Source organism: Phalacrocorax aristotelis, chromosome 3, assembly GCF_949628215.1.
Source record: "Phalacrocorax aristotelis chromosome 3, bGulAri2.1, whole genome shotgun sequence".
In the NCBI taxonomy this organism is placed as follows: domain Eukaryota; kingdom Metazoa; phylum Chordata; class Aves; order Suliformes; family Phalacrocoracidae; genus Phalacrocorax; species Phalacrocorax aristotelis.
The window spans coordinates 20,285,513-20,299,608 of record NC_134278.1 but is presented as its reverse complement, the minus strand read 5'-3'; the positions used below and the strand labels follow the sequence as shown (position 1 = coordinate 20,299,608).

Genomic DNA, 14,096 nt, shown 5'->3' with positions numbered 1-14,096 from the left:
CCAGTTATTAAAAGATGAATGAAATCTCACAGGTGCTTTCAGTTGAAGTTATCTCCTGCCAGCTCCAATAATGGCCCCGGTCCTGCAATCAGGTCTGGCAGCCTCTTGCTCCACAATGAGTCATTAAAATGAATGGCACACCACCCAAGAGTAAATGTACCCTATAACCCTGCTTGCCCTTCTCTGCCTGACAAGCACCCGAGGAAGGACTGTCACTGAAAGGTGGCACAAGTGTCAACATACATAGTACGTCCAGAAGCCTAAAGCTAAAGGTCATGAAACTGGTTCTCATGCTGCTATTTAGATCAAGGGCTTGTGGTAAGCGTGTTCCAGCTGAGCCCCGTACAGTGATGGCCTCTGAAATAACAAGAACCACCTTGCCCAAGCACGTTGAATGTCAAACTGTTGCCAGCTGCAACCTGCTGCCACATATCCCTGTATCAGGAGTGTCACATACTTGGAGACCAAAGCTGGGAGGTCTGTGCAGAATTCAGTGCCTTGGCTGAGCTTCCAATTAGATCCAAGTACAGAAGATGCGGGCACGGGTATGAATGCCTCCAGAAACAGCCCAATGTGTATCCGCTGCTGCATTTTCAGCTGCTGGATTTCCCATGCAGCTCCAGTCCGGATGCATTGCGACAAAGCCAACCTCAAGATGCCAGAGCTGCAGAGCGTTGTATTCAGATTTACAAGGTGGCCTAGTAAAATGCCAAGAGTGTGAAACACCGATGTTAATTTTGCCTTCCACTGCAAAAACAGCAAATGGGTTCAACGTTACCATGTGTATCAGTTGGATGACACCTCTCCTTAAAAAAAAAGCAAAACCAAAGAGCTTATGCCTCAGACAGGCCTTGGTGGAATACAGAAACAATTTGGTCATGACTGTATCAGAATATAATTACTGCATTTTTCTTGCTTCTTCCAATGTATTTATGAGTATTCATATTACTCTTACTTAGAAAATGCTTATGTCTGTCTCAGATCAAGATTATTTACTTTAATTATCTCTGTAAAGGTTTCCACTGAGACTGTTGGGCTTTTCACTACTTCCTGCCAGTGATATTTTTATTTTATTGCTCTTGGATAGCTTTTCTTTTAATTACGGTTTTCTATAGCAGATGGATTTCTTATTCCTTACAGTTTTACACATTTATATTACTTGTAGTCTTCTTTACCTCATTAATTCTCTGGTTGAACAGATTCATACATCCAATGTATATGCAAGGACTGAACAGTAACTGTCGTGCTGTCCTGACCAACATGCAGAGCTCAGATTCAAACTGAAATAAAAAGATTTTTGAAGTCCACTGAATACCATACACATTACTTGTGTTGCTTTTTCTCCCATTTGATAAAACTGAGGCTGCATATGATGAGCCAGCCCTACCTTTACCGCTGCATCTCCGTGGCTGATTTTTCCTTGCTGTTGTGCTGCAGTGGCAGGAGAGGTGGATCCCTTTCCTCATGTGACAGCTGGCATTTTTACTGCTGTGGCATTTAGCACTGCTAGGCTAAGCGATACCTGTGCTTGCTTTATGGTACTTGCTCTCTGGTTGCTGTAGCACTAGTGGATCTGTGGGGTTTTTCAGTCAGCCAAGGGCAGAGAGGACATTTCAGGCTCTGTAACTCAGTTTTGTGAAGTTGAGTGCAAAATCTCACCAAGAAGTGAACCATTGAGTCCCCACCTGCAAAGCTGAAGGTTCCAGTCACAAAAGCTCTCCTCATCTGAATACAGAATAATGTAATTATATACGTGGATAGGACTTTAATGGCGTTTCATAAATGATTTATCACTTGTAATCAATGCCACAGTTATACACGGTAACCTTGTGTAGCCACCATTGAATAAACTGATCAGATGAATAAATATAGCCAATTTTTGCCAAATATGAGCTTGCACGAGCACTTGTGCTACCACAGCTGAGGTATTGCGAATGAGTGGCTAAGGGAAAAGAGTGGAGAGCAAGCCCCCCTGTTTTGGTGGAAACATGGTGGCACCACGCTGAATGAGATCGGCCACTGGTTGTTTAGTCTGGAGAAGAGGAGGCAGGGGGGAGACCTTATCGCTCTCTACAGCTACCTGAAAGGAGATTGTAGTGAGGTGGGGGTCAGACTCTTCTCTGTAGTAACAAGCGATAGGACGAGAGGAAATGGCCTCAAGCTGCGCCAGGGGAAGTTTAGTTTGGATATTAGAAAAAACTTCTTCACCGAAAGGGCTGTCAGGCATTGGAAGAGGCTGCCCAGGGAGGTGGTTGAGTCTCCATCCCTGGAGGTATTTAAAAGAAGGGTAGATGTGGTGCTTGAGGATATGGTTTAGTGGTGGACTTGGCAGTGATAGGTTAGCAGTTGGACTCGATGATCTTGAGGGTCTTTTCCAACTTTAACGATTCTATCATTCTATGACCTGATAGCGAGTGTTCCTTTCAACACATTGCACTATAAATTCATCCCTGTTTTACTGCCCTCCTTATTCAGCTTACAAGTGGTCCTGTGTTTTTACCTGCCACTATAACTAAAACTTGCTTATGAATTTATTAACATATTTTCTTGGCAGCCATTTCTGTATTTATAACAAACAGTTTGCTGAAAAAAATAGGACTTAATATATGTATGCAAAAAATACACTCATCACATAAGGAAGGGCATGTGTCTGTAGGACATTTTACTTAAACTCACTGTAAATGTTAGGTGGTTACTTTGTCCCACATTAATGCAGGCAATGTACACATTACCTAAGCATTTTAACTTTCTCTGATAAATACTTCAGCTTGAAACATGTTTAACCGTAATGTGGTTCCCCACATAAGCTGTTAAAGCAAAATATGATGTGACCTGAATCAAGCATTTCCTATGTAAAACTGAACTTTGAGGTAGGTAGGTCACTAGGTAGTCACTATCTAGCATACCCTGCAAGTGTAAGTTATATTGCCACCTCATTATCTTGATTAAAAATATAAGACAGGAAAAAGAGGTGTTTAATCTTTGTTCTCAGAACTGAAATCTCAAAACTGAGATCTCACAGAACAAAAATCTTGCCCGTACTTCAGTGTAAAACTGTGTGTCAGTGAAGCTGCAAAGCAGTAATCCTCTAGCCTTATCGCAATCTTCGGTTGGTCCTTAGAGAAGCAGCCTACCCATGAGCTTTGAAATTTTGGGGTGGTTATACAAGCCTCACTCAGTGAAGTGAACTAGTAATAGACGCAGTTTTGCTTCCAGTTCTAGAGTTAGCTGTGACCCTGACAAGTCTTGCCTTCTGCCCCTGTTTCTTCCACTTACTATATTAAATCATGTTATGCATAGAATCCTGAGACCATGTCCTGTTGCTATTGGGATACTTTTGTTAAACACCTGACTAATTTATTCTTTCCACTCCTTCACCCTGCCCATTCTGCGTCTGCATGACATAAGAACCTTATTAATTATGATACTTTGTCATGACATAACTTCTTTTAAAGATCACATGTCCACAGTGATTTCTGAAAACCTGTCAGGTGCTTTTGATACCAGGAATTACTGACTGGGTAAAGCCCACACAGATGCTGACACTCCGCATCCTTCCCCTAATGCACAGCCGGTATCAGAATGGAAACATCTCTCTACAACTCCTTCTCTCATTGCTCTCATGTAGCACCCTGGTCTTTTCAGTAGCACTAATAGCGTGGTGATGGGAAGCTGCAGATAGTCACCTTGCATCTTTATTTCTTCATTAGTGCTCTGAATAGTCCAATTTTGAGCCATCTGCACACCACATTCTTCCTCTTGTAACGGATTTCATGGTATAAACTGAATGCAAACTACTGGACTGCTGAGATGATTACTTGTTATCTTTCTTTTTTTTACTCTTCAACCAGGGCCTCATTGCTATTGTTTAGATAATTTCAAATCTCTGTGCATACTAATCCTAGCCATCAGTATGAGCTGGGCAGCTTTTCCCATTTGTTGAATTCATGCAAGGAAAGAAGAGTGACTTGGGAGAAAATGGGAACTGAATCTGTTTTTCTGGCTATCACAAATTCAGCAAAAAAGCCCACAAATATTAGAAATGTTGAAAACCTTCTGCAGACGCTAAGGTTGTTTAGATGGGGGGGGAAATGTCCTCGTCAGTTTTTGTTTACATCAGCTTATTACTCCACTACTAGGTTTTTTTGTTGTTTAAGTAATAGGCTTTACCCTCACTATTACATAGTAATAGTGAATGTGATATTGCAAGCTAAAGTTGGCTGCTCTTAGGGTTATTCAGGGAATCTGAGCACAGAACCAGTGCTCTGAACCCTATTCCTGTGTCTAACCGTGCATGCTAAGAGCTGCACACCTGCCTCTGAGTGGGACGTTTCCTTGAGCAGGGAACCTGTCTAAATTAGCCAACAGGGAAATGTCAAGGTGGGGATTTTTTTTGTCAAGGCAAGGTTTTAGCTCCACTCTAGATGCATAGCCAGGTACTTTCACCTGAACCCACACAAAAGTCACTTCTTTTGAAACTGGAGTAGTTTGTTCTTTTTATCAGTGTGCAACTGTTAATACTGCTTTCGTTAGATAGTAACACAATATATAATAAAAAGTGCTTCCAGTGATGAAGAAATACCTGGAGCACATGACTCTCAAATCTTAAGTTAGTACCTGAGCACAGCTAAAGACTCATGCGTTACTTCTAGTCTAATGACAGTTTAGTAACACTGATCGCTATGACATTGTCTCAGCAGAAGCAACTGAGAGGTCACGTTTATAGAGGTACACAAAACAAAGCCCAGGCACGGATCTGGGCTGGCACACGACTGCCTGTCCTCCCTGGTTGTCAGCCCGCTGCCTGGCGTGGTTTTGGCCTTGTCTCTCTGGCACAACACCTCGCCGCAGGTCAGGGCTGCCTGCGTGCCAAGACCGCTCCAACAGGTCTCTTCTCCCTCGACAGGGCTGAATAACGCATGTGAACTCTTGGCCCACTGAATTAACACGGACAGGTGAAACAAAGAGGGGAGGAAAAAGACCATCCACTACCCTACCCTGTTTTTAAAGCTAGTGGCTGCCGCTGTTTTGCCCAGCACTTGACGCGGGTGAGGGAGCTCTGCAAGAGAGGCAGACACACGCTTCGTCTGCGGGCCCTGCCACTGCTCGAGCAAACCGAGCCCAGCCGCGCTGCCGAGGCCGAGATCCTGGTGACTGTTTACACAAGCAGCGTTTCGACGCCAGAGGCCGAGGACTTCAGCCCCTGAGGGACGCAGGGCGGCGGGGACCGCCTGACGCCCGCCAGAGCCCACGGAGAAGCCAGTGGTGGCGATGGCTCGGCGTAACAGCGATGGACAGTACGCAGCAGAGTCCTCTTTCCCCCTCTTCCCCGGCTGCGGCAAGAACAGCGGCCCCGGAGACGGAGGAAGGTAGGCGGGAAGGCAACCCCGCCCGCCCCGCTGCCGCCGGCAGTGCGCATGTGCTACACACAGCCGCGTCTGCCCCCACCGCGGGCGTCGCGCCAGGACTCCGAGCGTCCGCTAGAGCTTCACTCTGGCGGAAGCTGCCCCGGCGGGCGGCGCAGGCGTGCGCCCGCTCTGCCCTTCTTCCTGGTCTGGCTTCACCCCGAGTGGGCGGGGTGAGTGCCTTCCGGGGCCGCGATCTGAGCCGCGCTCGCGAGAGCTCTCCCTTTTCCTAGGCCGGCGCTGAGAGAGGTGGGTGCCTGGGCCTGGCGCGGGCCTGGGCCCCGCCACCACCGGCTCCTTTTCCCACGCCGACGCCGCAATACGGGGCCGGGCGCCGAGCGGCGCTCCCCGCGGCGGCTGCGGGGCAGGGATGCCCCCGATTACCGCCTGCCTGAGGCCCGATGGCCGCCGGGGCGCCCGGTGCTGGGGGAGGGGAGCCGAGCCGAGCCGAGCCGAGCCGTCCCGAGGGAGGCCGTTGCGGCGCGGTGGCAGGTCGCCGGGCGGGAGGAGCGGGCCGGCCCCGGGCGCAGAGCCTCGCCGGCAGGTGGGGACCCACTTCCCGCCCGGCCACACGTGGGGTTCCGTGGGCGGCCGGGCGGCCTTCCTGGTGCTCCCGGGGCCGTAGCCGCCGGCGACTTGGCGCACACGCTGGGTGCCGCCGTGGGCAGGTCCGTCCTCCCACGGGACGGCTCTCCCACGGTGCGTCCGGCGTCCCCAGGAGCGACGTGGGGGGCTCGCGCGGGCGCTCTGTGGCCTGGCTTTGAAGCGCGTGGCCGGATTGCGAGTCTCGCCGTGCGCGTTTGTAGCAGAGGACGCGTCCCCGGTGACAGCTGAGATGTTCTTTTGCGTTGCAGAAAGGCCATGTTCAGCTCTAGCGCAAAGATTGTGAAGCCTAATGGCGAGAAGCCGGATGAGTTCGAGTCTGGTATATCCCAGGTACGTTTCTTTTTGTTCTGCGGTTCGGTAACCGACTGCAAGTTACAGAGACAGTGTCGTGACAGTTGTGTAGAGCTTAAACTTCCGAGCGTGATGCTGTCTAAACACGTACTCTTTCCTAGTTTTACTTAGGAGCTGGGGCAGTCAGCCTGTGTTCCCACCAGCTTGAACTCGTTGCCTCTGTTAGTGTGACTTACAGAAGTTAAATCTTTGATAATGACTGTGGTAAAAAGTAACCCGTTGGTCTCCAGGGATCTTATGAATTGAACTGTCCATAATGGATTATTCTGCAACTTCACTCTCCTAGGCTCTGCTGGAGTTGGAAATGAACTCTGACTTAAAGGCTCAGCTGCGGGAGTTGAACATCACAGCAGCTAAGGTAGGTGAGACCTTCTCCACAAAAAATTGTTTGGTGACTTGCTCTGTGTCTGTGTAAATTTTGTGAATGTTAACGTACCGGTTGAGTGATGCCTTTAGGTGTTTCTTAATGGCCTGTGAGTGTTTTACTGTATGCTGTTGTGGTTTATCTTCTGGTGTTTGCTGTTAATGTGTAGGATTTTATAATTGTTATTTTTTTAGGAATTGGTCTGGAAAGTCATTGTAAAAGTTCAAATAGCAGTCTGGTGTTTTAAATAAACATGTTTAAAAATGGTACTTCCACTTTCTGTCTCTAAACCAGGATTGAGGTCTGAAACTGACTTTATGTGTGTGGATATTGGCTGGCAATGCAGGCATTGCAGAATCTTTGTCAGGAATGTAAACTGTAGTATTCCTTCTAAAATCAGTTTGCTGTGAATTTATGTACCAAGTAATCGATTGGAGGTGGATCGAGGTAATGGTCTGACTTGATCATGATGGTTAGCTTGTTTGTACATTTTAGTTTTAGTTTATAAAGACAACTGAAACCTTAAGGAAGAAAAGTAGTGGAAAAGGAGGAAGAAAATTAGTGTTAAAATTTGTCAGCCTTAGAGACTGGATAGAGCTTCTGAAGCTGGTTGCTGCAACCAAAAACTGAAGTAGGTTGCTTGTTGGTTTTTGCCCAGGTCCACCAAGACAGGCACAGATGTATGCATGACTGCTTAGAGTGAAGTTAAAGAATGGGAATGCAGAAGGAAGCTTGGTATATGAGGGCAAGGGCCTTCGGAAGAACTGCTTCCCTCCTGCAGTACAGCAATGCGTACTGTCCTCAGTGAGGAGTTTTTAAAAATATCTCTGTTGTTTACTTAGCTACTTGGTTTTATTTGTGAGAAACCTGTGGGCATCAGAGTTAGTTTGTGTGGGAATGTAGCTGGTGAAAAACAACTCGGCTTTCCATTCTGCTGTCTGCAGTTAAGTTCATGGGAGGAGCACCTTGTAAGCCTATACATACTACTTTGGTGTTGATCAACTGTTACCAAAACAAACCAGGGGAAAAGTAATCCACGTTGGGGTGATGTAAACCTGCTGGTGTTTGGAGGGGGAGGGAGCATTTTGTTTGAGTAGTGATGCAGGATTTGGCAAGTGGTGGACAGAAGATGATTTCCATGAAGTAGTAGCTCAAAAATAAGAGATTTATTACTATAAATTTTGTCTAGAGCCTGCATTAGAGGCAAATAACTTTTGAAACTTTGTATCAGCATCTAAGTACCGCTGCAGATGTGATGGTAAGCGTTCAGTATAGTTAGGATTCTAGCATTTGAGTCCTACGAGCTTTGCTATTCAGAGGATGTGACTCTGAAAGGAGCAGTGGGCTTTATTGACCAATTGCTCCTCTACAGCAGAGCGAGTGCTCTGACAGAGGTTTTTCTGTTTAATGCTTGATCTTAAACGCTTTAAAACAGATACTGCTCTCTGAAGCTCTTTTTTTTTCTCAAAGCGGTAAGCAAGACTAAAATATCTGTGTTCAGAGGATTCACGATCAAACCAAACACTGCTTCTTGACCCCTAGATAATGTTTACTTTCTGCTTCTGTTTCAGGAAATTGAAGTGGGTGGTGGCAGAAAAGCCATCATTATCTTTGTACCAGTTCCTCAGCTGAAATCCTTCCAGAAGATTCAAGTGCGGCTAGTTCGTGAGCTGGAGAAGAAATTCAGTGGAAAGCATGTGGTGTTCATTGCTCAGGTAAAACACTAAGAATCACAGAAATGTTGATTTGAAGGGTTCCCTGGCAATCATCTAGTCCAGCTTTGTGCATGAAGTGGGACTACTGCCAATGTTAGATCAGGTCAGCCATGGTTTTGTGTAGCTGAGTCTTGAAACCATCCAAGGATGGAGATTCCACAGCCTCTCTGGATAACCTGTTCAGTGCTGCACTACCCTTCTTGTCTTGTACATTTAAGGTAACAATGATATAATGCGTATTTTTGTACCTGCTGGAAATGTGATGAATGTCCTTCTGTGGATGTAAGCTAAAAGTATCTTAGCTAGTGGCCAAGGCTGTGTAAACTTGGTGAGGTGTGGAGGAGGATATAACTTAATTGTTCTGGCACCTCTTTCTCCTTCAGAAGTTGGAGAAGCAAAGCTTGAAAGTAAAAGGGAGTAAATATTAATAGAAGCTTTACTACACTTACATAATCTAAGCACTTAAAATTCAAGTTAATAGGAGATTAAGAAAAAACCTGACTGAAGGTCTGAATTTATGGCATTTGCTAAGCCATGAAAAGGTGATAGAGGGCTCTCTGGGCAGTACGAAGGGGTGGGCAAACTCTGGAGATCTGTCTGGCAAGTGGACAGTTTGTTGTTAGACTGAAGCTCTTCTAAGTGAAAATTCTTCATAACATAATTTTAAGAGTCAGAGCACCTTACCCTGAATCTTCATGTGGCTAAGAAGAAGTTTTTTTTTTTTAAGTGAGGTGCCTCTGGCTCACTTAAGTGCTTGAGAATTCCCTGTCAGTTTAGTAATCCTTGTTTTAGAAGGGAATGTGTGTGGTTCTGCTGCTGTAGGTGAAATGTTACTTTTGAATACAGCCATGGAGAAGCTGTGATGTGTTGGTAGAAAATTGTGCAGGTGGCTACAACTGCATCTAAAACTCAGTGTTTTAAAAATATACCCTTGCAGATAGGGAAGTAGAAAATAAGTTTTACTGATCCAAGCTGGTATAAATACCTTTAGATGCTGTCTTTGGAACAGATTACACTTAAGCCAGGGTTTGATCTGGAATGTGTAATACATCTCGGTATTCAAACTGGCATTTTGATCTCAGATACCACCTAGCTGTCTGCGGGACTGAGAGCGCTCTGCTCCACACCAGAGGCTCAATCTAACCAAAACTGTAAATTTCTTTGGGATTTCTGTTCCCAAAGAAGTGTGTTCAGATTGCTAATATGACACAGTAAACTACCTTGGTTGTTGTGTTCATGAGGGGGAGGGGGGTGAAATACAGGCCTTTTGTTTCAGTGCACCAAATATGGGATCAGTAGATGAGAAATAAAGCAATACCAGTACTTCAGCTTCTGCAAGTAATATCAGGTTCTACTGCTGGTGTAGCTCTGGGTGTATTTAAGTCTCCCTTTTTGGTGTTTCATGCATGTGTTTCTAGTGAGGAAAAAAAAAAGTGCATGTGTTGTTGGTGTTTGTTTACTTTGGTTTTTAGTTGATTGTAAATGCTAGATACTGAGAAATGGCTTTTTTTTTTTCCCTTAACAGAGAAGGATTCTGCCCAAGCCAACAAGAAAAAGCCGCACAAAAAACAAGCAAAAGCGTCCTAGGAGGTAAGTAAATAATACTGATTCGATATGACGGTCTTTTGTAACTTGGTAGTTTAGTCAAGCAATGCTTAGTTGAGTTTTTGAGGAGTCATTCAAGTGACTGGGTGTTCTTGTCCTTTCTCTTACTGTTTGAAATAGTGCCTGCCATTTGACCTCCAAAGGATGCAGTAAAAAGCTCGTCTTTGGGCATCATGTTGCATTTCCTAGAACTCCATCTGTATTTCCAGCTACAGCCATAGCCAATTTTTAGCCAGCAATATTGGCTTAGGAAACCCCAGTTTGCCCTGCTGTTTCTGTTAACACGGTGTGCTGGCAAGAATTGTTTGGGTTTTTTTAAGCTGTAGGAAGAGCCACATCACATGTTAGACTATAGTACAGAAAGCAGGGCTGGCACACTGAAGGGATGCAGTGAGGGAGAGAGTGGCTGAGGAGTGGTGTAGGTATGTGTAGTCCCTCTGGGTATGAATTTAACAGCAGTAGTATAGTCATTCGTGTTAAATGGCCTCCCTGCTCTCATCTAGTCTCTTTTTTGCTAGAGGTGCAACACTGCTATGTCTGTGTGGATGTCAGTGCTTCTTCTATACTGTTCTCTATCTTACTATATCATTATGTAGTCCATGTCTTAAGTTTGTCCTCTTCATGGTATGTTCCTGTAACTTCTCCCAGCCCCAGTATTATATCTGTCATATCTACTATTGTATTTTGAAATCTTTGGTGCAGCTTCATAGTACTTATCTAGCTGCAGTCCTGCCTTTGGAGGACTCTGTGTTATATTAAAACTAGTGTTGCGCAGTGGCTACAGAAGTTGGCATCTGTGTATGTGATCAGCATGCTGCCACTTTCAGCACAAGGGGAGGAGAGTGTGCAGCACTGTCCCTTTCTCAGCCTAAGACTAGATCAGGGTAGTAGTGTTGTAAAACTGATCTGTATATTGCAAAGCATAGAAATATGATTAATGTTTGTCCGCTTTAGCTATTCCAATCTTTGCAAGTTTCAAATGCTGCTGTAGGCACAGGTCTTAGTTACTAGTGATATTGCCTTGAAACTGCACGTAGGGAAGCTGGAAATCTTACTAGTCATCTAGACTTACAAAATAACCTGGGTGTAAATTCTTCTCATTTTGGCTCACTTACAGACAGTTCAAGAACAGAAACGTAGACTTCAGTCTTCTAAGCATGGGCTAAACTTACCAGCTAGACTTTTTCTCTAATACATTGGTGTTCTAAGCTGCTTGGGTTTAGGCAGAAGAAGAAACCAGTGTTTTCGAAACTGGGTTTCCTATGAACATACTCTGTGGTTGAAGATACTTGCGCACTTAAACTCTTCCAGTGAGTGTCTCTGGCAAAACTGCAGATGGGAAAACTTTGTTCTGATTTAAATAGAATCTCCTTAAATGTGTAGAAATAAAAGAATGTTTCAGGGTTGTTGCTTTGCAACAGCATGTAGTCTAAAAGGTCAGAGACCTGGCTACTGACTTTTTCTCCTCGTGCAGTTGTAAGTTTCTGCACTCAGTGTAGAGCTTACCTTTTATTTTTGCATGACTTATGAAAAAGTGTGGTAATGTTACACTGCAGCATTAAAAAAAGCCCGAAACCACCACTGAATTTTCAGCTAAAGCATGCTGTGGAAAGTTTAAGCCTTGGCAAACTGGAATATTTGGCAAGAGGTGTGTTTTAATGATACAAATGTGGCATTTCAGCCGTACACTTACTGCAGTGCACGATGCCATTCTTGAAGACCTGGTCTTCCCAAGTGAAATTGTGGGCAAGAGAATCCGTGTAAAACTGGACGGCAGCAGGCTCATAAAAGTCCATTTGGACAAAGCACAACAGAACAATGTTGAACACAAGGTAAACGAAAAAAACTTTCCTTTCCCGTGCAGGATGGGGTGGCGTTCTGACAGAGCTAAGAGGCTGCTTATATGATACAGCAAAAGGCTGCCTTGGTTTATGGCAGTGGAGATGCTTCTGTTTGTATTTGGAGTAAGATGCTGAAGATGAGGAGAGACAGTTTTGAACTAAGGCTCTAGTTCAACTCGCCAAAACCCCTGGATTGTAAAGTAGCTATGTTGGTTCCCTCATGGGAACAAACAGCATTTTGTTGGGGTTTTTTGTTTGTTTGGGGGGTTGGTTTTCTTTTGTTTGTTTTAAGTGAAGCACTTCATTTTGACCTTAAACAGGTGTGCTTGGTACAGCCTGAAGTCCCCCATCACTTTGCTTAGTTCTTTTCTGTGAGGAAATGTTTAGGACTTCTCAGCTCTCTGGGTCTCCTATGGTTGCAAACCAAAGAGGTTCCCAATATTCTTCAGAAAACTTGTATTCTGTGTAAATGCTCAGCTACCTTAATCTAGAAGAAAATAGTCAGTGTCAGAGTTCACTTCAGAGTGAAGATGCAGTGGGAAACACCGTAGTGCCTGAAGTATGTTAACATAGACTTCCTTACACAGCATGTATAAACAAGATTGTTTGTCTTCACAGGTGGAAACATTTTCTGGTGTCTACAAGAAGCTCACAGGCAAAGATGTGGTGTTTGAATTTCCAGAATTCCAGCTGTAAAGTGCAAAAAATGGCTGAATAAACAACTGTTCATATAACAGAGTCATTTCATTTAAATTTTGAATTCCATAATAAGTCACCAGTGTTTTAACGGTGGCCCTCTTAGGTTGTTCTTGGTATGGTTGCAGTACAGCTCTGGACAAAAGAGTCCAGAGCCTGCAAAAAAAACCTGGCATTGAAAAATAAATGGAAGTATGTTGAGACTCGCCTTTTGGGGAGAATGTGGAGAATTACTGTAGAGCAGTGGAACTCCTGAGTTTTGCACCCAAGAATACCAGTTGGAGATCTACATGTTCCTGACACTGGAAGAAGTCTACATAGCAGGTGGTGTGACCTCTGAAACATGGAGCAATGACATGTGAAAAGGGTTTGAATTTTTGGGAAGTATGTTGGGGGAGGTATAGTTTGAATTTGAGATAACTTTCTTGCTCTTCAAATGGCAAAATTACATGCCACTTCTTACCTAAAAGGAGGTCCTGCAGATTCTCACCTCTATCAGAATGAAATGGGAAGACATTTTCAATTCTGAGTGCTTGACTATCTTGCTGGACAAAAACTGCAGGTTTTAGGTATTAATCTTGCTTTCAGAAATGGATTTTTGTATCTCCATATATTAGCAGCATGTATGTTTGTATATCAGAGTTGAGGTAACCTTTCTCATGGCTAATAACTGAAGGCAGGGATAGAGATGCCTGGGCGAAGCAATGACTGCTGGAATGTTTCGGGGTTTTTTAGATTTTTTTTTTTTTTAACAGAGTTCAGTACATGCTTGGCAATATGGGGAGAGGTGGGGAAGGACTGGCTGTATCACAGCAGCTGCAGGCTGCGTAACAGTGTCCTGAAAACACTACATTTTTGACTTGGGTATTTATGTTTAGAAAGATTTTGAGCAAGTAGTGTTTTTTTCCCAGCTTCAGGAGAGCATGGAGTTGGCTGTGTAAACGTTCAGAGCAATTTATTTGAATTTAGTACTTCACTGTACTGAACAGGCTATTCTGTTACTTAAGAGTAAGTGCTTAATAGACTAAAAGGCACCTAATAATGGAGGCGGAGAGCTCCATTATGTTAGGTGGAGAACTAAGTAGGTAACAGTCTGTGTACCAGGAGCTCTTAATAACTTGCATCTTCCTACCTGAGAGCAGATGAAGGACAAGTGCCACTTACTGAAGGTCTTTGTACCTTTACTTCCTTTTCCCATTTACTGTGGGCTTGGTTGCTTCCCATTTGATACCTCTCCTCTTCGGTTGTGCAGAACTAAAAGGTTGACACAAGTTCTGCACTGCTTTTGCATTGAAAAAGCAAAGGTTTTTGGGTCATGCAGTAACTTCTGTTTAGTAGGACAGGACAGCCATTACTTTTGGTGCAGACAATGCAAAGAGAACAAGGAAAACACGTGTGCGCTGTTGCAATTAGTAGCTGGTTTCCTGCTACTTACTGACAAGGCTTGAATGTTTGCACAAAAAAGCAGGCTGTATCTTTGAAGAAATTGGCTTACGATAAGGCCTTTTTCTCT

At 44.4% G+C, this 14,096-nt stretch overlaps 1 protein-coding gene across 2 annotated transcripts; it reads left to right on the top strand.

The window, feature by feature from the left end:
* The first annotated feature begins 5,569 nt into the window (after positions 1 to 5,569).
* On the top strand, positions 5,570 to 12,621 carry RPS7 (ribosomal protein S7). Of its 2 annotated transcripts, none has more exons than XM_075086887.1 (7): positions 5,570 to 5,654; positions 6,260 to 6,341; positions 6,649 to 6,720; positions 8,298 to 8,441; positions 9,967 to 10,031; positions 11,728 to 11,878; positions 12,506 to 12,621. In XM_075086887.1, exons 2-7 carry the CDS (start codon positions 6,267 to 6,269, stop codon positions 12,581 to 12,583), a joined length of 585 nt encoding a protein of 194 aa, XP_074942988.1. In that variant the 5' UTR covers positions 5,570 to 5,654; positions 6,260 to 6,266; the 3' UTR covers positions 12,584 to 12,621. The 2 variants fall into 2 exon arrangements, with proteins under 2 accessions (XP_074942988.1, XP_074942987.1); XM_075086886.1 differs by having other exon boundaries at positions 5,648 to 5,949.
* The last annotated feature ends 1,475 nt before the right edge of the window (positions 12,622 to 14,096 follow it).